The sequence below is a fragment of the Daktulosphaira vitifoliae genome, unplaced genomic scaffold, assembly GCF_025091365.1.
Source record: "Daktulosphaira vitifoliae isolate Bord-2020 unplaced genomic scaffold, ASM2509136v1 Scaffold_1, whole genome shotgun sequence".
Lineage (NCBI taxonomy): Eukaryota > Metazoa > Arthropoda > Insecta > Hemiptera > Phylloxeridae > Daktulosphaira > Daktulosphaira vitifoliae.
In genome coordinates, this window is record NW_026099572.1 from 45,488,262 (window position 1) to 45,515,876 (window position 27,615).

Here is a 27,615-nt window from a genome sequence, read left to right on the forward strand (position 1 = left end):
TTAGTTTTCGATGAAAATATGATTGAACTGTCAGTGGTAATTAATGTGATGAACGTTATTTAAATTTATCTACAACAAAATACAATAATTTCTTAAATTTAAATTTTAGAAAATATTCAATTTTAACATGTAAGCTTGTTAAATATGCATATTGCCCATAAAAAAAAAAATAAATTTTTACCCTTATATGATCATTATGAAATAATAATAACTCATAATTTAAAATTTATGTATAAGTCTTGATTTATGTTATATATATATTTAACAAAATACTGTAAAAAAAAAAAGTTATATTATTTTAGGAAACATCCAGTGATCAACGATAAATCAATCATCTGTATAATTACTGCTTAACCTCGGTATTTGATAAGCAGTATAACTTTAATTTCGATTTAATAATTTATATTCTTATTCTTTTACATAACTTAGAGTGTCCCATTTAAATAAAACAATAAGGCAAACATTAAGTTTTAAATTAATATGTATCAACTTTTATTTATTTCATTAACCATATTTTGGTTTTACATTTTATTATTATTTTGCGATACTTTATGATACCTCGTTCTTCTACTCCATAGTTAAATAACAATACAATTTATTGTTTCTAATATGTATAAATTACGTCAATATTTAACCAATAAACTGTCAATGGTTTTGTGAAGCATTTTGTAACCTTCTCTTTATCAATGGAAAAAGTTAAGTTAAATTGTCCGGATCAATGATTTGGAAAAATGAGGTGGCTATTTATTAGTTTTTTTCTACCTTATAAAACAAACACCCATGAAAAATATTTCAATATTACATTATACTTTGGTAAGTGCACATTATAGATAGTTCGTTCAGAATACAATAAGGAAACGTGGTAAGTAGATTCATATTTACAGCTATATCAACTTAAACAATTATTTTATTTTGAAGTTTTGACGTTGTTTGCAGTTTCAATTAGTAGATGTCAATACTACAATTAAAAAAATATATTCAAACAAAATAGATATAATGAAATTTTTTATTAGATTGTCTATGCTCTGCTTGTTAGCTGTAATATTTTTTGTAGGATTTCAATCGCATATAATAAATCAATGTGCTAGGGCCGTTTTGAAATTATTCATCATGCAGGTAAAACACGCAGTTTTTCGAATTATTATTAGTTTCTATTTTAAATTTAGACCAAATAAGAAGAATGTCTAAATAATATTGTTTTAATATAATAATGTAATAAAGTTATGATTTAAAATACTATAGTATAAGTTTTGAAATTAAAATGCCTTGACTGTTATAAAAAATTTTTTTATTGGTAAATTAAGACTGAAAATAGACCAGTTTATAAGATATAATACCTGAAAATTTTATGGTTTTTGAATTTCAGTAGTGAACAAGACAGAATATTTTTTATTATAACATTAAAATGAAAATTTTTGCTTAAACATAACGTATGAAATATCAGTAAACGTACCATTCCATTAGGAAAAATATATTTTTTTATAAGTATACCCATTAAAATATTAATGTTATCTTTCAAGTTTGTTTTAATAATTCAATATATAGAGAGAGAAGCTACTTGTACCATACCTATACTAATGAAAATATATCCTAAATATATAAGGTGCTCAGTAAGTAAGGAAACGGGTCAGTTGTTACAAACAATGAGAACAATAGAAATCCATTTCTTTATTTACTGAACCCTATATATTTGAACTTAAAAATAGCAAAACAAATAAAAAACATGGACATCACAATTTCTGTAAAATTATTATACAAATTGAAGGGTCATTCAATTTTTTGTAAATTTTGCTTCTCCTCAACTTGACACTTAATGTTGAAAAAATGTTTCACTGTAGTGTCAAATTTTATTGATATTCCCTAATATAGTTAATTTTTATTTCATCACATTATTTTTTCAAAATTATTATCACCATTAAAATTGTAATTGACTTTTGTATTATTTAAGTTAACTATTATATTTTATGTAATGAGACATAAAATTTATATTATAGTAATAATTTTTCTTATTGAACTAATACTTTTTTCTTTATAATAAAGCGATTTTATGAAGGGCTCATAAATAAAGGTTATAAAAATGTATTGTTGTCTATCTTTGCGTGAATATATAAAAAAATATTATTATTAAAAAATATTTATCATTAATTTGTATTTTTTATAATTTTTAAAAGCGATATTCACAAAAATTATGTCTTGCACAAAATAAATAGATGTTGAAAAGAGATAACATAAGGCATTCCACAACAAGCTTACTTCAAACGCTGTTTGTGTCAAAAAAAAAAAATTCTATTAAGCAAATAAAGGCGTATTTGGAAATTTTGTATGGGTTCCAGATAGATTTAAAACGTTAAGTAGTGGGGAGCTACAATTCTCCATTACTATGATTTAATGTCCATAGTACGGATCTCATAGATTTTCCCTGCAAATATGTCACTGAGTAAACAAATTTAATTAATAAATAATACTAGTAAAAATTATTTATTGAAGAGTCATTCGATTTTTTGTAAATTTTTCCCCTTCTCTTTTATTTATTTTTAAAATTAATTTAATTAGTTAAGTTTATATATATTTTTTAGCTAATTGACTTAAACTATTACAAAAACTTGCTTCGTGATTCATGTTTGATATATATAAAGATCCAAAATCCGAAACTTGTATTATCTGACTGTTATGTAAGTATAGCTATAGTTTATTTAAGCAAGTTTTAAATTATAATGTACAATCGTTATCTAATTATTGTTTGGAACTTGTAACTAAAGATGTTTTAGAATTACACCTTTGAACAAACATTTCAACAAATAGTTTATTTTTTATCAAACAACCAAAAATAAATGTTGACAATTTTAATATTGAAAAGAATTTTGATTGTTTCATTTTACTAGCCCAGTTACTCGATACCTCCCAATGGAATGTAATGATATTAGTCAAAATTTTAACTCTAGCACTCCATTTAAAATTCCATTACACCAATGTAGTTATCCAATGAAAACGTAGAAATAATTTATATTTAGTATAAAATATGTTCAAAAAGTACAAGGGCTCCTAAAAACATCTGCAATATCATATATTTTAAGTTAAACATTCATGTATTATTTTTATAACTAGGCCCTTTATAATGAGAAATATGTTATCGTTATACGTGGTCGCTAAACAAATTTATGGAAGGACATCTAGGTAATATCACTCGACCTATTGGAAAGGGTTCTCTTTGTTTATCTCATACTCTTACTAAATCGTATACTGTTAATAGTTTTTATTGGTTAAAAGCAGTGCTCGAATTGGGGGGGTGCGCAGGGGGACGTAGCTCCTCTACTTTTTTTAAAATTTTTTTGCGCACCCCAACTACTTTTTTTTATTGTGACGGCAGGACGGTGGAAAATACCACCTCTTTTTTTATTTTTTTAAATATTAGTATGATAATGAAATATGATTTATTAATAAATACTAAATAAAGTAATGAGTAAAAAAAAAAAAAGGGTCTTCAAAATGCTAGGGACGCAGTTTTCAAATTGTTAAGTTGAGCTCCCCTACTTCTTTTTGGCCAATTCGAGCACTGGTTAAAAGGGTAGTTATAGCTCTTTTAGTACCCCTTGTTTACGTCATTGATACAAGTGTAAAAAGTCTAACTGACAACTCTTATAACTTTTGATACAATTAATAATTCGTTGTATTTTTTTTTTAATCATTTATCCATTCATAGACTACATTACGATCATATTTTTTATTATTAGTTTTTAATATAAATAATTTTTTTCAATTTTAATTTGTAGTTTTAAGAAATGTTCTTACAAAAATAATTAATGATTCGGGATTAATGGGAATACCTTTTAATGTATTCTAAGAATGCATTATATTTTTAAAAAAAATACAATTTTATAACTTTTGATTGTATCAAAAGTTATCGGTTAGATCTTTTCCTCTTTGCAAATATATTGTTATAATTATGTAATAATTTATTATATAGCTTTAATAATAATGTAAACAGTTTAGGGACACTTTCATTCCTCAATATATGCCAATGATTGTAATATTTTTTTAATTTAGTTTAAACTTTTTTAGAGTTGTGAAAGTATAGACTATGTAAACGTTATCGAAAATTATTTGTTAGCTTTGGATTCATATAGAGATCTTGAGTGGCCTGTGATGTTTACCAACAGCTATGACACACAAACGAACGTGCATAATGTAACTCATGTGAGATTTTATTTCTAACACTTAATCTTATCATATCAGTTAAACAATTTTGACATTAGATAAATGTTATAATAATTTTGCTAGTAATTAATGACGGATTTACGGGTGTCTAGGGATTTGAAAAAAAGGATATATTTGTTTAGTTACTGATATAAATATTTTATATATTTATATATGTATAGATTCACGATTTTTTGATAAGTCTAATAACTTTTAATGTACGAAAGATTTTGCATTCTTTATTTTTAATAATTGGTGCATTCTTATAATACGTTAAAATCATATTTTTTATTATTTATTTTTAATTATAAAAAAAATTATTTAACATTTTTTTTATATAATTTCTTTTTTTAACATTTTAAAATATTCGTTTTTTAGAACTTTTCTTGCAAAAATAATATTTAGTTGAACAAAAGTTATTAGATTTATTTAAATACCATAAAACACTATGTATAAGATCAATCTCAAATGTTTATTTAAATATCTCTATTTCAAATTATATTTTAAAAAGCCCTTCAGTAAACTATGAAAAATCCGTCACTGCTACTATTTATAGCTTTGATGCTAAGCTGAGAAGTTATTAATTTTACTATGATGTTTGTTTTTTGTCTGTGAACGCTTAATCTCAGCTCTCTTTGGACCGATTTTGATGAACAATTCCTCAAAAGATCACAAATCGTATTTAGTCGAAAACATTACCCTCAAAAATTGAAAAAAATTCCCTAGTTCCCCGTAAACGGAGGAAATCCTCCAAAAAATTACAAATTTAAAAATCGCTAATTTTTTCAATTTTGTTTACTTAAAACTGCGATAACTTTTTTAAAAATGACCGAATCAATATAATTTTTTTTATAGATATCTTAGGTATTTACCTATCATTTGATATATTTTTGTGAACATTTGACCTTTTACCAGCCCACAGAATTGGATTCAAAATGGCAACTTTTTAACAAAAAATTAACTTTTGAAAATGTTTCAAAAAGACTGACACTTTTATATATACCTTAAACTAAAGCTAAATATACTTTAATTTGAAAAAACCTCTGGATTTGTCTTCATGGTGAAAACGGACATGAAAGTTAAAGAAAAACGTACGATTTCCGTGAAAAAATTCTCGATTTTATAAAAAAATATATATTTTTTTCCTTTATTAATATATACACAATCTGTTCCCTATAGGTACAATCAGAGTATTAGCTAAAATAATTATAACATTGAATACTTGATAAAAGAAGCCACCCATTGATGACACTTTTAAGTGATTATTTTTTATTTTTTAACTAAAGTTAAGTTAATAGATCTCTACACCAGTTGCGCTTTAAGCGTCTTGGAGGATTGCCAGGAATAACATTAGTTGAAAGACCTTTTATTAGTGGATTGGAGTGGGAGGATAGTCGAGTGTGGAATCTTTTATAATAAGTTATTGCTTCTTCTTTAACAGTTTTAATTTTTAGATCAGAATGGAGGGTATAATTTGATACGTATAGAGGGGAGTTAGTTAATTTTCTTAAAGAAATATTTTGAAATGCTTGAATACGATTTATATTATATTTTTTAGAATTTCCCATAGTTGTAGACCATAGGTCCAAATGGGTTTAATAAGGGATTTATACACTAGAAGTTTCATATTTAAGTTAGTATGTTTGTTATTAATTAGTAAAGTTCTAAGCATACGGATTCTAAGGTTTAATTGGAGTCTTTTTGTACGACTATGATGGGCTCAGGTAAGTCGGCAATCTAGGGTTAAACCAAGATATTTTACAGACGAGGAAGATGGAATTTGAATACCATAAAGAGTAACACTTGGACACTGTCCAAGCTTAAGAGTAAAAGTTGTGTGAATTGATTTTGCTTGATTGACCTTAAACCTCCAATTCTTATACCATATTTCCATTAACAAAAGGTGATTTTGTAAGTTAAACGATGCAATAATAAGATCTGCATTGGTTGATAAAATTACTTTATCGTCTGCATAGTCTGCCACTAATGTGTTAGTCGTGGTTGGTTGATCTGAAGTGTATATGTTATACAGTAATGGGGAAAGGATATTTTTAAATTTATATTGCTATAACTTGGAAATATGTATGGATCAATATTATTATTTTTTTATAAATAATTGTTATACACCTCTTTCATCCGACACACTTTTTTTAAAATAGGATCATATCCCTTTATACAAAAGGGTCAAAACTTTAAATATGCGTATTGAAACTAGGACATTTACAATTTAATTTTTGAAAGTGTTCCGGAAATACTGACACTTTTATATATATCTTAAATTAAAGCTAATGTTAAAGCTAATTTTATGTTCTTAATTATTTTTTTTTTTTATATGTAAATACTTATTTTTTAATAATACGTAATAATATTAAAACTTAGAAGGGATAGAAAAAGTCTAATTGCACATTTAAAACATCACGAAAAGTAGATTTAGAAAAGTATATTTTTGTTTCTGATGAAAGTTCATTATGGTCCAGTGTACAAAACTTATAACTTTGTTAAAAGTAAAAAACATTTTTTATTGAAAAGTATTGCATCATCAACCCCTTTAAATTTTTATACGTGTTAAAAATAAACAACTACTTTATTATTTTTATAACATCTCCGTAAAAGTTACAACATTAAATTATTGAATATCAATTTCATACTAAATTTTAATTACTATAATCGGGATAAAATTAAGGGAATAAGAGTTATTGTTGCTTTTGAAATAATCTACCGATTTCTTAAAATTAAACACTATCTGCAGATTTGCATCGAAGCGTTTCTTATGATAGTGATTTTAATCACTGCCTGATATCATCTATACTTGTCCCAACTATGCCACCATCCATACTGTGACGCGACTCCACTGTGCTACCATTTTTTTTTTAATATAAATCATAACATAAACTTAATGATATTAAACTATATTTACAGAACTTATTTTATAATGATTTACTACCTTGTAATTTTGAATCTAATCTGAAGATTGATCCAATTAAAGCAATTGAATCTAAAATCAACGGATGGTTTATGCATTGGTGAGTAATTTTTATAATTTTATAAGCGTTGTTACACATTGATCAATGTCCTAATGCTTCAAAATTAAATTAAGAGTAGTTATTAGTTTAAAATAAATTATATCTTAATATTCTACAAATATTTATTCAAAAAAATAATGATAATTGATAGAATTTTATAATTACGTTAAGGAGAAATTGTGACGATACAACAGGAAGAGATATACGATCTTTATATAAATTAGATTTATTTTTAAACCCCTCTATAGAAACTTGGTCCATAATGGCGTCTAATTACAATACCATCAATTACAAAAAAGTATAATATACATTTCCTTAGAAAAAATTCTTATAAAAACGTTATCATTTTGTTTTTTTAAGATCGATCTTTATTATGATAGCCAAGTAATCATTGCACAAATAAGTGGGTCATTTAAGTATAAATTAGTACCCAAAGATCCATGTACAGATACATGTATGGTGTTGAAAGGCCGATTGATTAAAAACGATATACGTAAGTATTTGATTTGTAATGTAATAAAACAATATTTTGTTTTAATAGTAACACATTAAAATGTTTTATAGTAATGTTTAACAGTTTTCTCTGGGAATTCCATTATCTACCGCTAAACAATTTTGCAGAGAGTATAGCGTTTATTTATCACTTAGAATAATTATTTTTAAAGTATTAATATATAGTTATAATGATTGAAAATTATGTATTGTATATTTGTTTTAATATACAGTAAAACTAACTCAGATTTATTTAATTGCATTACAAAATAATACATTTGCCTATTATTTGTCAAAATCATATATATATAATAATTTAACCAAATAAAATAAATTAAGTTTTATATTATATAAATCGAATATTATCATGGACGTAAATAAAAGAAGTCAAACCTTTCATTACGAAAATTTTTTTATAAGTAATAAAATTATATAAAAATTATTAAATGGGTATTATAAGGGTTCGGCCTGGCCTAGTGAGTAGAAACCTATGTATCAGTGCACGAGGTCCTGGGTTCGACTCCTAAGGTGCCAACGATATTTTTCTTGTGATTTTATCATTGGTGGTGTCTAGTCTCTAGTTCAAGCAGGCCATAATACCCATACCGTTCATCATAGGCCTAGCCAAGAACCATTTTGGCTCCCTAACATTTGAAAGAGAAACACCACCCTTTGTAGCATGTTAAATTCAGGAAATAGAAGGATGTAAAACTGATCATTATTTAATGAGGTAGATATTATGTATACAAAACCTCTATGAATACTTACGCCCCTAAAAATTATACTACAAATAATAAAAATTATTATCAAAGAAAATTATTTTAGTGTAAATAAAATTATTTAAATTGAAATATTTATATATCTAATAGCAAATGTATTTTTAATCTAAGTTAATTTTTTTAAATATGTATCTTATCATTTAACCTTTTGAGTCACGCATTATTTTTTTTTTTTTTAATCAACTTTTTTTTATTAAAATATTAAAATAAAGTTATTTATATTACAAAATAAATAATAAAAAAATTTTTTATTATTATAGATTTTAAAAAAGTGGTGGTTTTACCATTAATCCACCATGCAGGTTCTGCATAACAACATATTATTAAAAATTATTATAAAATATTTGAAAGTTATTATAATATTATTATTTATTGTGATACATTTTGAAACAATTTTTGTGTGGAGTTCAATATAAACTAACATTGCATGAGGTATATTCACGTTTTGTCTTATGTGGATTTAGCCTTAGTGTTGCAATTGTTGCATCTCCTTGATGACAATTACTGTGACATGTGACCTGCACTGGAATAACGTTGTTCTTATGGAATGTTCGGTTTAAATTTATTTATTAATTAGTCTGATGTCTTTCTTCCTTTTGAAGTTGTAATTGGTGTTCCTATTAGCCCTGCGACAAAAGAAAATCTATATTCCTTTAAAGTCAAACTTTTACCTTGATTATTGTCCCTAAATAAAATGAACGAATTGACCACTAAAACATCCAAAAAGTAAAAACATTTCTATGCCACCATTTATGGCTCTTCCTGTCAATTTCAAAATATTATTTCAACATATTTCCATAGTCCACATAACCCATATTAGTATTATAGTCCTTAACAGCCTGAGGTCATTGAATTCTATTAGTTGATCCATCTTTATTTTTTCTTGTACACAATGTGATATGATCAGAATTATGAAAGTTTGATAAAAATTGAAATAAGAATAGTGAATTAAAATCACTATCATAAGAAACGCTTCGATGCAAATCTGTGAATAGTGTTTAATTTTAAAAAATTGGTGGATTATTCCAAAAGCTACATGATCTGGTGGTTCCTTATTAATATCCTGATTAAAATAAAGTATGNTCCAAAAGCTACATGATCTGCTATTTCCTTATTAATATCCTGATTAAGATAAAGTATATCGAATGAAAAAGGAATATAAATATTATTTCTTATAAAAAATTTATATTGATCCATAAACTTTTCAATATGTTATAGCATTATAAAGTTAAAAATGTAAAATATAAAATCGAGAATTTTCACACAAAAATAGCATTTGGTAACTATTTTCACTGTGAAGACAAAATAAAGTCCGAAATTTTTTTTTCCATTATAAAGTATATTGCATTACCTTTAATTTAAGATATATATACTTTCCGGAACATTTTTAAAAGTTAAGTATAAAAGTAAATTTTTTGTGAAAAAGTTGTCATTTTGAATACCCCCTGTAATCAGGTAAAGGGTCAGATTTATAAAAAAATATACCAAATGATAGGTAAAGACATCATGCATCTATAAAAAAAAATTATATTAGTTTGTTCATTTTTAAGAAAGTTATGGTAATTTTAAGTAAAAATTTGAAAAATATATATATATGTATAACTTGATTCACAAATCATGCATGTATCTGTGTAGTTAAGTCAAATCTAGATAATGAACTAAATTTAGTGGCATGTAGATTTTTTAAGTAGTAACATCTTGCTATAGTTATTTTATATAAAACTCATGTTGAATAAACAAACAGAAATGTTTTCCCTTGTATAATTAATAGATATTTTGATTAATACTCTGCAAACAAATATAAAATATTTATTATAAAGAAAGAAAAGATAGAAGAAGAATAATATGTCATGAATCCTTCACTCCGTGACCTAAATCGTGATTAGAATAACAATCGACATTACAATAGCTTATTCTTCACACGTATACATACATGTTTTCATTTGCTTTCTTTCATTATTATATTTATTATACATCGATTATAATAACACATTTAATACCGTATAGGTTTTTTACTATTGTTTTAACAATAAATACCCGTGTTTGTATATGTTAAGTACAATTGACAGCATCACTCCATCTACTAACAACACACTCTCTATTATAAATCATTATTCATACTATGTACCTTATTATATGACATAGGCTAGGTGCATAAATAGATATGAAATTCAATGAGCCTATTTAAAACAATTACAACCGTTTTGTCCGTTAAAAGGTTTGTCATGTTAAGCTGTTTAATTATACCTGACGACAAACAATTTACATTTTTCGCTTCAGCATTAACTAATTAAGTACCTTATGAATATTTTTCTAGACAAATAGTCTTTTTTAATGGACGAAAACAATGTTAACTCATTAAAGTCCAATATAAAATTAATTTTAAGAGCTGAATTTAAAATTTGAGATAGTTTACAAAATTATTATTTCTTCTTAATAGATGTTTGACAACAATACTTGGTATATATTTTTGCTCCTAAACTAAACCAGGGCTTTCCCAAATAACCGTATTTCTAAGGTGATTCTTTTAGTGCTATCCCCTTGATCTTTCTTAATATTATAAGTAAATTCTTTTGGTAATTTAAACTTTTTATACTTCTCGATTAATTAATTATCGTGTATTTTTTTATTTTATCCCTTGTATTGGTATAGGGGATGAATTAAAAAAATTAAATTGACATCCTTATAAGATTTTATATGAATGTTAATGATATTTTTTTAATAGCAACATAGATGTTTAACATGAAGCAAATTATAATTATTAATTAAGTTTTTAATTAGCGTGCAATAAAATTAATGAACATTTTCGACATGTTATTATACAAATTAAATATACAGGATGATTTTTGTCATAACCCACTCAATTACTTGCAGAATATATATAATTTTAACTTTTTTTTTTTCTGGTTTTCTTTAGTTACACATTTTTGAATTATTAACTATTTGAAACGTTTTATGTTCATCCCTTATGTCTTGTAAGGATGTCAACTTTGTTTTTTTTAATGGGAACACATATTTTTAATTTAATAAAATGTTTGGATTTCTAATTCAATAGTAAATGGCATTTGAATTTTTAGTATAACTTTATTAGTTTATTAGATATTAACACTTAAAGTTTCAAATTTTTGAGTTAATATGCATGTATAATATACAAGGGTTTACAAATACAGGTAGCTAGTTGATTTTATATGATATCGATATTAGCAGGTACACAGCATAGTTATTATCAATGATAGTAAGGCACATTGTTGTGTATTTATAAATACACTACTGACAATACAGAAAGTATATCTATTGATAGTCATAATTGATAATAAACGATCCAATTAGCTATCTATATTTATAATCCCATGTGTATTATATATGTATATTAACTCAAAAATTTTAAACTTTAAATGTTTATATCTAATAAACTAATAAAGTTATACTAATAATTCAAATGTCATTTACTATTGAATTAAAAATCCAAACATTTTATTAAATTAAAAATATGTGTTCCCATTTAAAAAAACAAAGTTGACACCCTTATAAGGGATGAACATAAAAAGTTTTAAATAGTTAATAATTCAAGAATAATGTGTAACTAAAGAAAACCAAAAAAAAAATGTTTAAATTATATTTATTCTGCAAGTAATTGAGTGGGTTATGATAAAAAAATCACTCTGTATATGATTCATCATATATATTTAATATTATATTATATGATGCATAAAATAAAAAATAGTTACTTATATTTTTACTTTTAAAAATTAATTTTTTAATCATACATTCGGTTGTACTAATTGTATTTGATATGATAATAATTAAAATATTATACGTCACAATGCTACTCGCTATTTAACACAGGAGTTTAATTAATAGTACGTTTTGATATTATATCAATTGTCTTATACTATTGTGTTAACAAATTGTTTTTGTTTTGAAACGTAAATTAATGTTGCAATGTTTTACTTTCTTCTCGATGTGATTACTATTGATTATTACTTTCGTTATTTTGTTTGTATATATTTATAGGAAGAAGTATCTAAAACGATACAAAAACTATAGTAGGTCAAGTTCAAGGCCGAATATTTCATTCCGGTACTTATAAAATAACTTGGTTCCATATGCTCACTACTTTTTTATTTATTTAAGTTAATAAGATTATTTTAACTTAAATTTAGTATATCATTAAATTCTAAAATTTTTATATTATTTATAACATATCAATAATAATGTATCCTCTATTTTAAGAAAATCATATTGACAATTAAATAATTTTTGGCAAGTCATTTAAAAATTAAAAAAAAAAAGATTTCTGTTGTTGAGATTGACTCTTCTTGTAACAAGCCACACATTCATATTCAAATAGAGGATTCAATTTAATGAATATATAATATTGGATTTCAGTTTTTCTTTTTAGATTTCGTTTATAGTATATATGTTGCGTTTCACTTAATTGACAAAATAGCGATTGCAAATTTTATATTTTTTAATAAATTTCAAATATTTGTCAGTTTGAAAGACAACAACATCACATAGTAAATTTTTCTTAACAAAACGTTTTATTTTAGATTTAATTTTGTAGCAATATTTAAGATGTTATTATATATTAAAAATAATTAGTTAATAACTTTTTTGTAAAACACATGAAAAATAATTATAATTACATGTTTTAACCTAATTATTTATATATTAGTCATATGATGTCAGTAGTTTTTAAGTCAACTGTTAATGCATGTTTTTGTTATATTCTTTAACTTAATAAAGTTTAAGAATATAGCGAAAACATGCATTTTCTCAATTATCCATATCAATAGCTCAAATATTTTTTTGATAACTATAAACTTGACGTTGAACACGAGGCGCTCTTGACTAATGATACCTAGTCTTAGACAGATATATTATTACGGTTATACTAAGTCCAAAGCAGGTGAGATGTCCGGCATGCGTATTATCATTAGGAGTGGGACAACATACACCTCTCCGGAAAGTAACGTCTGCTTAGAGTCTTCCAACGTGTTTTAATTCAGTTCAAGTCGTGACTGGGTCAGCACTACAACCGAGTACTGTGTACTTATTAGTACACGGTATACAGCATACGAATCGTTTACTTACTTTAGTAAAAGTTTACTCATTGAAATTTAAACATTTTGCCAAAATTATCTTTTTAGTAATGTTAACAAAGAAATTCATTACAGCGATGGTAAGGACTACATGAGCTCGCCTACAAAAAATGTGAAGTCATTGTAAAAGGTGAGTGTGTACGCTAAAATTGACCTTTATTAAAAACAATAGATCATATAAATTTTATCTAAAAAATCCCTGTTAATAGACTTATTTAAAAATAATTTTAAAATAGACCTGTTTAAAATGACAGTATTATAGTATTGATATTAGGCATTTCAACTCACAGGTGTGCGCATGAGGCCCGTAAAGAGTGCTTTTGCTACCCCGACTGGTCTGCTAATATCAAATTTAAATTTTGATGCTACCTTAATAAATCCCCTAACAATATTGGACTAAAAAGTGATCAGACTTAAAAAGATTGAATTTCGTACAACTTTTCAAAAACCTCATAATAATCACGAGGTTTTATTTAATGTATACTATAATTATTATGATCTTTATTTATTGTTAATATTTGTCAAGTAAAATATTAAATGTAAGATAAGGCAAAATCTACTACCAACAACTCTACCTATAAGTAGGAAAGGGAAATATTTACTCCTGAAATATTCATGGACAATTAATTAAAGCTCTATGGGTCTTTTATTTAATTTTTTGTTAAATAGGCTTATATGTAGGTCTTTGCTGCTCTGAATCCAAAAGTTTGCGTGAGCCTATGTTTCAACTACAAAAACTATTAATTCCAATATTCACTTATGGTGTACACTAATTTTTCTTTTGACGGAAATAATGATTGATTGCTGGAGAATGGATTTAAAAATAAATAAAATTATGAGTCACTAAATTTTTTCACAAAAATTTTCTGACAATATTCCTGAATTTCCCTAGAATTAAGTAAATGTTATTAATCTATTTGATTGTATTTAATTAATATTTTATCCTCAAAATTTTTTAGTTAATATTTATTATTATTTTTTTTTTTAAATGACTGACTTCATGAATTTTTTTATTGCGAATACATTTTTTAAGTAAAGTATTAAATTTTTGTGAATGGAATCAAAATATACATGTACTGACATATAATTTTATAGAAATGTGTATCATCTATTGTATAAATTTGACATTGTACTGTAATTTGTAAAAGAAATATAACTGTCATTCGCACGTGTTTGACTATATTTTTTTACCAACTCTCATTATAAGTATACATAGAAAAATGATATTGTTGTCTTTAATACAATTATTCTTAAATTTAATAAGAAATTTTGAGTTCACCAAGTATAAATTATATCGGAAGAATCTGAAAGTTATAGACTTATCATCATTTAAGATAATGAATGTCCTAGAAACTGAATAAAACCATATTTTACTTATTTTTAAGTATTTTAATTATAAAATAACTTTATATAAAAACTCGAATATTTTTTTCAATTTTGTAATCTTTTCTTAGCTCTCCCCTACATCCTGTCTCATTTTTTTTCTTTGCAGTATAGCAAAAGAATAGATATTCAAAAAAATAATACTTTTTCAGCCGAACTTTTCTATTCGTAGGCATTATTTGTAAATTAGTATTTCTCTATACTACCTAATGGATAATCTTGTCCTGTTCTCAGCATCGCATCAAAACTAATAGTTATTCGTCTCATAATGCTATAAAAATATTAGCAATACTCCTATAGTGTTCTTAAAAAAGATGTATGAGTGATGTGTTACTCATATAAAATTAATCTTGACAAAATTTCTTGTTGTACCTCAACAATACTGACATGAGAAATTTAAGAGAATCGATTAATTGAATATTGTTACCTAATTTTGTTCACTTATAATTTAATATAAAGGTATTTCATTATTAAATCTAATATTTTAAAAAGATATACTGGAAATGTTATTTCTTCATAAAAAATAAAGGAGATAAGTGCCCTCGATGTTAAAATTATTTTGGACAATTCTAACAAAATGCATAACCATTAAAAAAAAAAAGTTNTTCTTCATAAAAAATAAAGGAGATAAGTGCCCTCGATGTTAAAATTATTTTGGACAATTCTAACAAAATGCATAACCATTAAAAAAAAAAGATAACTATTAATAGAAATATTATTACAGTTATGTCTATCAGTATATGTATTTGTATTTATATACTTTATAAGCTTCTCGATTCTTAAAGTAGCAAAAAATGTATTAGCTTCAGTGCTAGCGTAAGAACGACTCTGAGCTTTATGAGGACTTGCATATGGTGGTGACGTTAAATTATGGTTTTATTTTTGGCGGATACATATAAGAAAAAATTGTAATACCCACTCCAAATGTAAAAAACTGTACCTTTACCGTGTATTCATTTTTACTGGGGGGTTCTATCTTATTTCAACCCCCTTCAGGTCTTGGTCTTATTGTGATAGAAATTTGGATCAAAGGAGGCCTTTTTTCTTTACCTGTAGCCCATAATTCTTAAATACGTCTCTACATAAGAATAAATTAAAAATTAAAATATAAGCTGCACTGATCATTGTTATAAAATCTATCTGAATGATTAAGAAGTTAACGCATCTAACAAACGAACTCTAAAAATGTTAAACTATTCTATTGATATTAAGCTATAATAATCTACAAAGCGTATTATGTTATTGTATTTGTAACATTTTGTAAACCACTGAAATAATATTCAAGATTTAAGTAAGAAGGCCAAGGACGATGATAATTCTAGTTACGGCTTCTTCGGGTAGACGTTCTGATGTTCCGTTATGCACGTAATTTCTAAGTTGACAAACCAATTGAAGTCGTTATTACTTATTGAACATAAATTATATATTGTGTATGAGTACGTTCCTATTTACGTGCTGTTTACAATTTAGGAAAGTTTTTAGTACTTAAATCATTGATTGATAAATATAAAAAATGAGCATTAAATAATGTACTTTTTAACAATTGTTTGATAGCATCGTAAAACTTTGAGGATTAAAGAAACGGTTACCCGCGTCCTGAAAAACACAACTTATTCTTTATAATATCCTAAAACCTTAAATAGATATATAGAGTGTTCGGTTTATCATAAACCGATTGAGTTTACTGTCAAAATAAATACAATATTGGAAAAACATTTTGATGTATCAATTAATTATTTTTTTAAATGTACCAGTACTTTGGAAGTTTTCTCATTTTTACACATAAATGAAACATAGAATTCGGGCGGTAAATAATTAGTGTTAAAAATAGCAGCAACCACTCCTCACCTACATTCATTACTTCTAATGTTATTAATGCTATGTAATTGAATGAGTCAACAAAAAAACTTATTGTAAATAAAAAAAATAATATTGACACTCCTTTAACTGTTAAGGGTTGATTCTAAAAAATAATTATATCATATAAAAAAATATATGTAGCATTTTTACACAAAAATTATCATTAAAATAGTTCAAAATAAACAAAAAATAATGATTTTCAAAAATATTAATACTTTATATTTGTTAATATATTTTAGTAATATAATTATATTTTTTCAATGAAGAAGATCCAAAGAATAATTAAATGCTTATTATATAAAAAAAATAATTATTTGTAAGTAATAGCTGTATTTGATAATATAATCATATTTTCTTTATTTTAATTGATTTATAGCCTAATTAAAAAAATAAAATACTACTTATTGTGTATTTTGATTATTATATTCTTTTAGGAACTACTGATTTTGAAAAAATTATTCTGTAAAAAAACAATTTTTCACCTTTACCATGGTATATCGGTTGTTACACGTGACCTGGACGCTGTGCATGATTCTATGTCTTTTCATCGAAGTATTATAATTTAGTTAAAAGTAAAATATCATGTTCATATGTTAATTTTTTTCAGATTACAAAAGGGTCTCAATTAAGAAAACAACGCGAAGTAACATTAGTCAAGTTTTTAAGGTTACTATTTTATCGATTAATTTATGGATTTGCAAATATGTTTGGTATGGGTGAAGCGGCAGAAAATATTGGAGATGGAGTATTGGCACCCCCCGATAGTGATTACCGAGGAGAAGACAATGGAGACGATTATTCCTATGACTATAACAATGATGATTACGACTCGTTCGAATTTTAATTAGCACATTCTTAAGTGTATGGTATTATGTGAGTGGATGATAAAAATGTCTTTTCGTGCTATGTACTAAAACAGGTGTTATTTAAGGTGACTTTAATAACTCTGCTCTCTCAACTGTGGTATATTTAAAAAAAAAGAGAGATCATTGTCCCGAAATGTAAATTTTAGAGGACATATCATAGAGTACACTATTAAAAGAGCAGTTTGTTTAACAAAAAATTTGGTTCATGTGTTAGTATTTACTTGTATATACTTCTGTTAAATTTTACCCCGTTCCTCAATATAACTCTACAATTTAATTAAACATAATTTTCAAATGAGTATAAAAATATAAATTTATTTTTCTATACAAATGTATTAATAAGTTTAACACATGTTGATTCGTTTTTTTAAAATAATAATTTAAAATTTTTTTTTAATAGTTAAATAATTCATTTAATGTGCTTTTTTATTGATTAAAGTTTTTTTCGTCCCAAACAGGATAAAATATGTGTAATAAATGTTCTTTAAATAAATTATTGTATTTAGTTGAGTAGTTAAATTAGATATTTGCAACTAGGCTCAATTCTTTTTCTATAAAAAAAGTGATCGTTTTTACATATATTTGTAAAATATTCACTTCCTAGTTGAAAAAGTATCTTATATATCTTTTTTCTGTTTTAGACTTTAAAAATTTAGCTATAATTTTACAATCGACCAAGTTATAGAATTTAAAAGAATAATAATATATCTAATCAATACTGCTCCTTCTTGATCTACTGATAGTTCCGACTACTATACTGAATTAATATAATATATTAATAAAACATTTCAAATGCCTTTTTAATACCCTTAGCTAAAACAATTTTGTTATTTACAAACATTTCAATTATTTTAGTCTATTAAAATTCATTCTCTTAGCAAAAATAATTTTTTTGTTCCATTAACATTATGTCCCTATAGAGACTGTCGAGTTTGGTTGGAAACTAAAATTTTGTAAATAAATAGATATTAATAGATATTAATATTGTGTATTTATATTCGAAATAATTTATCAAGTATATTTTTTATCTTAAAACGATTGACTATTTAGAGTAGTTACGTGAATATGCCTTTCATATATTTTGTTAATTTAAGTCAAACGTTATAATTTCATACATCTTTGTATTATTTAAAATGTTTTATGATAAAATTATTTTATCTTGTTTGTTGTAATGCCATTGTAAATATATTATCTTAAATTAAGGTCCGCATATAGACCTAATAAAAGTATTAATAAAACAATAAATGCTTTGTATACCAAAATAATAATATACTTAATAAACATTTAACAAAAACAAATTTAAAACATTCTACTGGTTTAACTTTTTGAAAATGACTTCATCAAAATTTATTTCTGATACTACTTCAGATTCAATAGCTAAAAGTGCTAAAGCAAAACATCGTTTTTGACCTTTTTTATTCACTTTAATAGTGAAAATGATCGTTCAACGAAGCAATAACTGGCAGGCATAGACAAATATATACACAGAGCGATTTCTATGTATGGATATATTACCCACAAAATAATTTTTCCTTAGCCATAACCATAAAATTTTATCTAAAATAACGATAAATGTCCTTATAATAAAATTTTATAGTCTACTTAAAATTAATTCATTAGAGTGACTTTCATCATACCATAATTTTCATTATTTTTCTCTTTTCTAAGATCTTTATAATTATTTAATTCTTTTAATAATTTGACATCTTCATAAATAGTAAAACAATTTTTACTTCTAATTGATTTTATGAAATATATTACAGATTCGTACTGATGAATAACAGCAATTAGACCTATATTCACAATTTGTTTACTTATTTTTTTTAAAGTAGTCAATATTTCACCCCAGAAAACTGAATAATGCACATTCAAACTAACTTAATTTTTTACTAATCCTTTGGTTTCATATAAAAAAAAACCAGGAAAGTTTTTGAGACATATCTATTGAAAATTGTTTCAAAACATTAATCACTTAATACCATTTTTTATTAAATGTTTTACATGCATCTTCCCTTGCTGACCAACAAATAACACATGAATTTTTTAAAATAATTTCTAACTTTAAGATTTGCCAACATTGTGTTCAGGCAGAAAAAAAGAGTAAAATGTTTGTAATATATCAAAATATGAACAAAATAAGGAACATGCTTCTTTACAAGAATAGCTGCACAAGTGCTTACTAAATTTTGAAAGTGAGAAGCACATGGTTTATAATCAGCTAGTGGATTGACTTCTTTGATACTGGCTTGTAAGCCTGAATATGCTACAGACATATTACTGGCATTGTCATATGACTGGCTTCTCATATCTTTAATATTTATATCAATGACAATGACAATGTAGTTAAGACTTCACTTGCCAAAACTTGGGACTTATAACCTGCATTTGATAGAAAACAAAAATCATTCCACGGGCTTTCTATACAAAACGTATCGTAGAACAAATGATATTTGATTAATATGTGAAAGATCAAGAGTAAAGTTAACTATGACTGAATAATACTTTGCTGATTTTACTTCTTATACTAATTTTTTTGACACTTTGTCTCCTACAATAGTTATAAATTTTTTATATACATGAGATGACAAATAATATGTTGACCTGTTCCCTCGATCTAAATCTAGATAGATTTTCTTGTTTTAGTAATATGGCTAGCTAAAAATTTGATGTCAGTTCCATAGTCATTAAATAATTTCCATTATAAACATTAACCAAAATATGACAATTTTTTACGTAATACCAGGATATCTTTAAAAAATTTGCCGCCCCCTAAAATGAGCTATCTATTTGCCGCCGCGGGTAAAGTGTAACACTTGCCCCTTATCCAAATGCGACCAGCTTAATAATTTTATTAATCTTTAAAATAAAAAATGGTTTAATTGTGTTGAATTATTGAATTTGTGCTCTATAATTTTACCTAACTGAGAAATCTAATAGAGTAATATAATTTTGAAAAGTTTGAATTAATTATTAAGGATTAAATCAGGTAACAAACAAACCAATCATTTGAAAAAATATATATTTTTAAAATTGTTATCTTTTAAAACAATAATTTAATTGTTTACAAAACAAATTTACCGCCAAAAATAATATTATTTGATAACAAGAAGCAACTGATAAAGACCACAAGATTGTTACGGAACGGTGAAATATAGCGGCCTCAAACACACTTGATAATAATATTACATATTGTTAATTTAAAGCATATATTTTATGTTATTGAATGAAATATTCATTTGATATTACTAATAAATGCTACAACGTTAATATTTAATTTTAAATAATTTTAATTATATTTAGTTTTTATTTGTAATAATGATTAATTAAATTTAATTAAATATTAGTTTCTTTTCCTGATTTTTTCTCATATCTATATTAAGTTTAAATTATTTAACTAAAGGAAAATGGGAGATTTTGATGTTCTAAGTTACTGTCGTCAATTGCGTAGTTTAAAACCTCCTCCGTATCCATGCCCAGTGCCTGATTGTGATAAAGTATACTTAAGTATGACAGGATTCCAATACCATTTAGCTCATATTCAACATTCAAGTCCTATACCTCCTTTAAATTTAGATACATCTGATAAACAAACTCCTGCTGCAACACCAGCTTCAACTAAAGTTAAAAGTAGGTAAATACTTAATTCAAGTTGACATGTTGTCATTAATTTTTTTTGTTTGTGTTACACTCCAGGCAAAAAAAAGAAAGGTAGGCGAGTAACATTTACTACACTTCCTAGGAGAGCACCCCTTGAAATAATTGAACCAGTGACACCTGTACTTTTATCAAAGTCATTATGTGAGTTAGAAGTTTCTGATAATAAATTAATGAGATTTAATGTTGAAGATCATCTACCAATTATTTCAAAAAGTGATTATATAAAAGAACTAAAACCTTCTTATAGAGTAAGTATATTAAAAAATTATATGCAAGGCTGTTGATAAAATTGTGTCTTTTCATAAAAAAAATTTTTCTAGACGTCTGCCATACTCTCTTCACTATCTAAAAGTAAGGAAGCTGTTCAAAATTTACCACAAGCTGCTTATAAAGAAGTAGATAGTTATGACATACCTCCAGCACCACCTATGCCAAATTCATACATTAGGTGAAATATTTAATTACTGACATTTTTTCTTTTATTTTAAGAGGGTTTTAATTTTTTAATTTTATGTAAATGATAAATTAATTTATTAATTAAAAAAAATTTATTGAAAAGATTTATTGAAAAATCAGTTGAAGAATTGGATACTGAAGTAGAATATGATATGGACGAGGAAGATGCAGCTTGGCTTCAAATTATGAATGAGAAAAGAGAATCATCAGGTTTAGTAGGAATATCAATTGAATCTTTTGAACTATTAATGGATCGTTTAGAAAAAGAATCTTATTTTCTTGTGGTAATTGAATCTTATAACATTGCATAAGTATTTTTTATCTTTAAAATATTTAAATATTATTTCATTAGCAAATGAATAAAGAAGTTGATAGCAGCCTAGCAGTGATTGATGATGAAGCTGTTTGTTCAATTTGCCTTGATGGAGAATGTCAAAACTCAAATGTTATATTATTTTGTGATATGTGTAATTTAGCTGTTCATCAAGATTGTTATGGCGTTCCATATATACCAGAAGGACAATGGTTATGTCGGTAAATAAAAAAATAATAAATACTAAATCAACAATATTATATTGAATTTTAATTCTAAGACGTTGCCTACATTCACCTTCATGTATGGTTGATTGTGTATTATGCCCAAATAATTGTGGAGCATTTAAACAAACTGATCGAGGTCTCTGGGCACATGTTGTATGTGCACTTTGGATACCAGAAGTTAGATTTGCAAATACAGTATGTAATACATATTTGATATAGAAAGTTATTTTATAAATGCTGAATAATAAACATAGTAAAATTAAAATTAATTTTCACCATCTGTAGGTATTTTTGGAACCTATTGATAGTATTGAAACCATTCCTACAGCTAGATGGAAGCTAACTTGTTACATTTGTAAACAGCGCGGTGTGGGTGCTTGTATTCAATGTCATAAAACTAGTTGTTATGCAGCTTTTCATGTGACTTGTGCTCAACAAGCTGGTTTGTATATGAAAATGGAGACAATATCAAATGATATGTCTAACATTGGTATGTATTCTCAAAGTAATTTTTCATCTTAAAAAATGATATTAAAAAGAAAAATACATAATTTTTATGTTCTAATAACTAGGAGAGTCTGAACCCGGTACGGTTTTGGTACAAAAAATTGCATTCTGTGATGCACATGCTCCAGCTGATTATCTAGCAGAAAATCGTAGTCGTCAGTCACCTAGTGAAAAAGTGAATAATGCTCGTCGTGTTTTAGCCAAAAAACGTCATGCTGCACCTGTCATTTCAATACCTACAATACCTCCTGAGAGGTATTCAAATCAATACAAAAATTTCAAATTATTTTTAAGATTTTATTTATTTATTTGTACATCTTGTTTGTTTGAATAGTTTTAGTAACCCATATTAATTATTAAAATTTCCATGGTTTGAATTTTTATTAACTTGTTTATAAATATAAATTAATATCCGTGCATTAATAAATTATGAAATGATACTTTTTGCAGAGTAACAGAAATAGCCAACTTGTTAACAGTTCCTAAAAAAAATCAATTTGTTCAACGTTTAATTGCTTATTGGACTTTAAAGCGACAATTTAGAAATGGTGTTCCACTTCTACGTCGTCTACAAACTAGTCAAACCTCAAGTGTTTCACGTCGCGAAGAACCAGTTGTTTCTGGAGAAAATGAAGATGACCTTGCAAGTTTTTTTTTTAAGTTAACAATATTTAACAAAAAATGTCTTGTTAATCTAATTGGCCATTTGTCATTAGCATAGTTTGCATACGGCTTTAACCCCCATAAATACATTTAATTTTTTGGATAGAAGTGGATATAAATAAATGTGGTAAAGAAGCTACCTATCAGGTTTATTATCCAATATTATGAAATAGAGGCCAAACAAATTTTTTATTAATTTTCAAATAAAAAATTTAATTTTAAATAAAAATTTTTAGTTATATCTATATTATTTCTTTATTAAAAAATCATCATATCATTTAAGATTATAAGTGTAAACTTTAATTTTTGAGGTACCCATGTTTGATAGCTTATTATTAAATGCATAGTTATTTTCATAAATTTAGCAATTATTTAATCTAGATTAATGTTGTTTTTTTAAATATTTTTAATTTATGTAATAAATTAGTTAAATTTTGATACAATCACAAATATATACTCATGTACCACAGTATCATTATACTGCTAACTAGGCTTATAACATTGAAACAGTGACACATGTATTACTACAGGAAAGCAGACTGCACACATATTTATTTTTGGGATTCACGGCCATCGTGCCATAATACGAATGTCCCAAATGACTTTTAACCATCATTGTGACTTACTTTTATTATCTAAGACATTAACTTAAATTAGCTACCATTGGTATAGTGTATGTGTGTGTCACTGTCAGCTCTCTATTGAATTAGTATCATCTCTAGATGTCCAGCAGGTTGTATTGCTTATTTAATATTTCATTACTTAATAAATATTTATATTGTTGTTAATCAAAAGTGTAATATATATACTTTTTTAGTGCGACCCTTGGTAGTTCCTCTAAGGGAATTTAAATTAAATAGGTAACCTCAATACCTAAAGTAGTTATAGCTTAGCCAGCTATTTACCATTGGTCCCATAGAATGCTCTTGACGGACATTTAGACTAAACCACTAAATAGCGATATAACAATTTATATATGTATTTATATTAAATTATAAAAAAAAATTTTTAGCTTGAGTTATACAAACAGTTGAAATATTGGCAAGCACTTCGTCAAGATCTTGAAAGAGTTCGTTTGTTGTGTGAACTTATACGTAAGAGAGAGCGTACTAAAAAAGAATTTATTAAAGTGTATGTAATTAATTAAACTATTCATTTAAAAAAACTATTTATTTTTTATATTATAAGTATAACATCATATTCAAATAATTTTACAATATTTCAGTCATGAACAATATACTATGAAATCATTATGGCCTTTTAATGCCTTTTTAAATGCTATTCTTCAACAATTGATTGCAAAAGATACAGGTCAAATTTTTATAGAACCTGTTGACCAAAATGAAGTACCAGATTATGGTGATATAGTTAAACATCCAATGGATTTACAAACAATGGAAACTAAAATAAAACATTCAGAGTATAATTCTTTTGAAGACTTTGAAAATGATTTTAATTTAATGATAGCAAACTGTTTAGCATATAACTCTAAAGAAACAATTTTTTATAAAGCTGGAATAAAAATGAGAGATCAAGTAAGTTATGACTTTAATTATTCAATTTAAAAGTTATATTTCGTACTATAAAATTGTAATTAATAATATTTTATTGATAATGTTTTTACAATTAAGTGATAATTGAATTATGAGGAACTAAATATAATGTATTATTAATGTAATATTTCTTTTAGGGTGGAACAGTTTTAAGAACAGCGAAAAGAGATCTTAAGCTTCTAGAGTTAGAACCCATGTCTTTGATGCTGACTAATAAAACTAAAAAAGATAATGAAACTCCTATACTCCAAGAAATTAAAACTGAAGAAATTAAAGATGAAATTACTTTGGAATTTGATAAAGAATTAAAAGAAATATGTAATCCATCTAATACTATGGGAGATGATGATCGTATGTGTAAACTATTACAACTAGCTGATAAATGCCATGGTGGACGTCAATCTAAACGTGCTAGGTTAATAAAATCTGAATTGTCTAAACTAAAAGTTAAAATAGACACAGAAGCTAATACAACAAGTAATGGTAAGAACAATTTTATTTTTTTCTATTCCTATTAAATGATACAAGATGTTAAACTTATAAAAAATATAAATTCGTAAAATATATTTAAAGAAAACCGTGTTAAGTTAAAAATCATTGTTTATTTACATAATTATTTATTATTTAAATTAACATTAATAATCTTTTAAACATATTGCAAAAATGATTTATTTTTTTATTATTTCTGATCCAGATGAAACTGTTGATGAAAATGACAAAGTTGAGGAAGAAAAAACAACCCCAAGACGTACTACCAAAAAAAACCTTGAACAACAGTCTATGGATAATTTTATATTTAAAAAACCAGATACTCCAAATACTGATTCACCTACTGTGTAATATAAATTGTTTTTTCTTATTCAAGAGTTTTTCAAATAACAAATTTTGAATGTTCAATAACCTTTGTATGTAGTTTTACAATGTACTACTATATAAATAAAACAAATGTTCATTCGAGCTTAGAACATTCAATAATTGTTTATGCCTTTTTTAGGCATTTTAAATAAAATTATTTAATTGACAATTTTTTTTCTTCTTTAATATGACTAAAAATATTTTTATGTAGCACTCCTCGATCTTCATCTAGAAAAAAAATGTCTTCTGACCCTTTTATAACCCCACCTTTAATAAGACATACTAGGCAATCAGCTAATCTGGAAAGTTTTAAGGCTTATAGATCAAGTAATTTTCCTAAAACTAGTAATGAGTATCAATATAAGTTCTATTTTTAATACTTTATTTTATAAGACAAAAAGACAGATACTGAAGATGAATCACCTTCTGATGAAGAATCGAGTTATTTTGATGATTCAGAATCTGAAACAAATTCTAGTAGTTCTACGGGTAGTGGTAGTGGATCATCATCTGAATCGGCTAGTTCATCTAGTACTTCTTCAGATTCTGAATCAGAAAAAGAACAGAAGAAGAAAGGAAAAAAAGATGATTTTGCTCAATTACAACTTGTGTGGGCTAAGTGTAGAGGATATCCATGGTACCCAGCATTGGTAAATAAAAATAAATACATTTTTTTAAGTTTCCATTAAATATAATTTTTTTTTTTTTTGTAGATAATTGATCCTAATATGCCTGCAGGGCACTTGCATAATGGTATTCCAGTTCCAAGCCCTCCATCTGAAGTATTAAATTTAGCCAGCAATTATAAAGAGTTAGTTTACCTCGTCTTATTTTTTGATGCAAAGCGAACTTGGTAAGTTTTTAAGTTTAATATTTAATTTTTTGCTTAAGAATTTTGAATACTTTAGGCAATGGCTACCACGTAATAAGTTAGAACCATTAGGTGTCACACAAGAATTAGATGACATTAAGTTGACAGAGTCAAAAAAACCTGCTGATCGAAAGTCAGTTCGAAAGGCTTATATGGAAGCTCTTGTTTATAAAACTGATCCAATGATACCATCATCAACTTATTTAAGGCGATCAAATAGAAGTTAATTTATTAGTTATTTATTTTATTTATTTATTTTTGAGATGATAATTTCAATCTTTTATGTAAATCACCTAAATTATCTATTTGGCTTTGTAACCTATGTGTTTATTATAATAAGTTTTTATATATTTATTGTTTATATCATTTTTTTATTTTAAAAAGAGCAAAAAATTATTTAAAGATTTTTATTTGATATAATAAGTTATGCGTAATTATTTTCGAACCTTAAAAAATTGTTAACAAACCAACTTCTTAAAAATTTCTAAATTTTAGCAATTAAATACAAATTTAAAATCTTTAGCACATATAAGTTTTTTATAATTATTAATTTTACCATGCACAAAATAAAGACCTTCCGTCGTATTTTTGTTCATTACATTTATGTTTATTTCTGTAAAATATTTCGTGAATTATAGTTAAACAATGACACTGCATATTTAAAAATAATTTTTTTAGTATTACTAGAATTATAACTGCTATCAGCACTTGAGTGAATGCTATATGCAAATACAAAATTAATTAAATTACTAAATGTGATATATTTTAACAAATAGTACACAAATATTTCATTAAAATTTTCAGAACAAAA

At 25.4% G+C, this 27,615-nt stretch overlaps 2 protein-coding genes and 1 long non-coding RNA gene across 3 annotated transcripts; all 3 read left to right on the forward strand.

Annotated features, from left to right (window-relative positions):
- Positions 1-18: 18 nt before the first annotated feature.
- Positions 19-7,951, forward strand: LOC126893739 (uncharacterized). Its single transcript, XM_050664201.1, has 9 exons — positions 19-36; positions 835-862; positions 1,055-1,116; positions 2,577-2,672; positions 4,060-4,194; positions 7,114-7,217; positions 7,389-7,515; positions 7,578-7,710; positions 7,782-7,951. Exons 1-9 carry the CDS (start codon positions 19-21, stop codon positions 7,868-7,870), a joined length of 792 nt encoding a protein of 263 aa, XP_050520158.1. The 3' UTR covers positions 7,871-7,951.
- Positions 7,952-13,098: 5,147 nt separating this feature from the next.
- On the forward strand, positions 13,099-17,305 carry LOC126899423 (uncharacterized). Its single transcript, XR_007702581.1, has 3 exons — positions 13,099-13,723; positions 17,076-17,152; positions 17,271-17,305. It is a non-coding gene; the product is annotated as an uncharacterized LOC126899423 (long non-coding RNA).
- A 3,581-nt stretch (positions 17,306-20,886) lies between these two features.
- LOC126899098 (bromodomain-containing protein homolog) lies at positions 20,887-27,326 on the forward strand. Its single transcript, XM_050673646.1, has 17 exons — positions 20,887-21,329; positions 21,396-21,607; positions 21,680-21,807; positions 21,919-22,099; positions 22,168-22,349; positions 22,409-22,550; positions 22,641-22,845; positions 22,928-23,117; positions 23,313-23,505; positions 24,538-24,656; positions 24,751-25,060; positions 25,216-25,561; positions 25,773-25,914; positions 26,145-26,260; positions 26,327-26,583; positions 26,647-26,786; positions 26,842-27,326. The coding sequence occupies exons 1-17, from the start codon at positions 21,107-21,109 to the stop codon at positions 27,029-27,031; spliced, it is 3,276 nt and encodes a 1,091-aa protein (XP_050529603.1). The 5' UTR covers positions 20,887-21,106; the 3' UTR covers positions 27,032-27,326.
- The last annotated feature ends 289 nt before the right edge of the window (positions 27,327-27,615 follow it).

Coding starts and splice junctions, on each gene's coding strand:
- LOC126899098 (XM_050673646.1), top strand. CDS start 21,107: ATGGGAGATTTTGATGTTCTAAGTTACTGTCGTCAATTGCGTAGTTTA. Junction 22,100..22,167: donor AAGAATCTTATTTTCTTGTG/GTAATTGAATCT, acceptor TTATTTCATTAG/CAAATGAATAAAGAAGTTGA. Junction 26,584..26,646: donor ATCCATGGTACCCAGCATTG/GTAAATAAAAAT, acceptor TTTTTTTTGTAG/ATAATTGATCCTAATATGCC.
- LOC126893739 (XM_050664201.1), top strand. Junction 1,117..2,576: donor TGAAATTATTCATCATGCAG/GTAAAACACGCA, acceptor TATATTTTTTAG/CTAATTGACTTAAACTATTA. Junction 7,711..7,781: donor ATTGATTAAAAACGATATAC/GTAAGTATTTGA, acceptor AATGTTTTATAG/TAATGTTTAACAGTTTTCTC.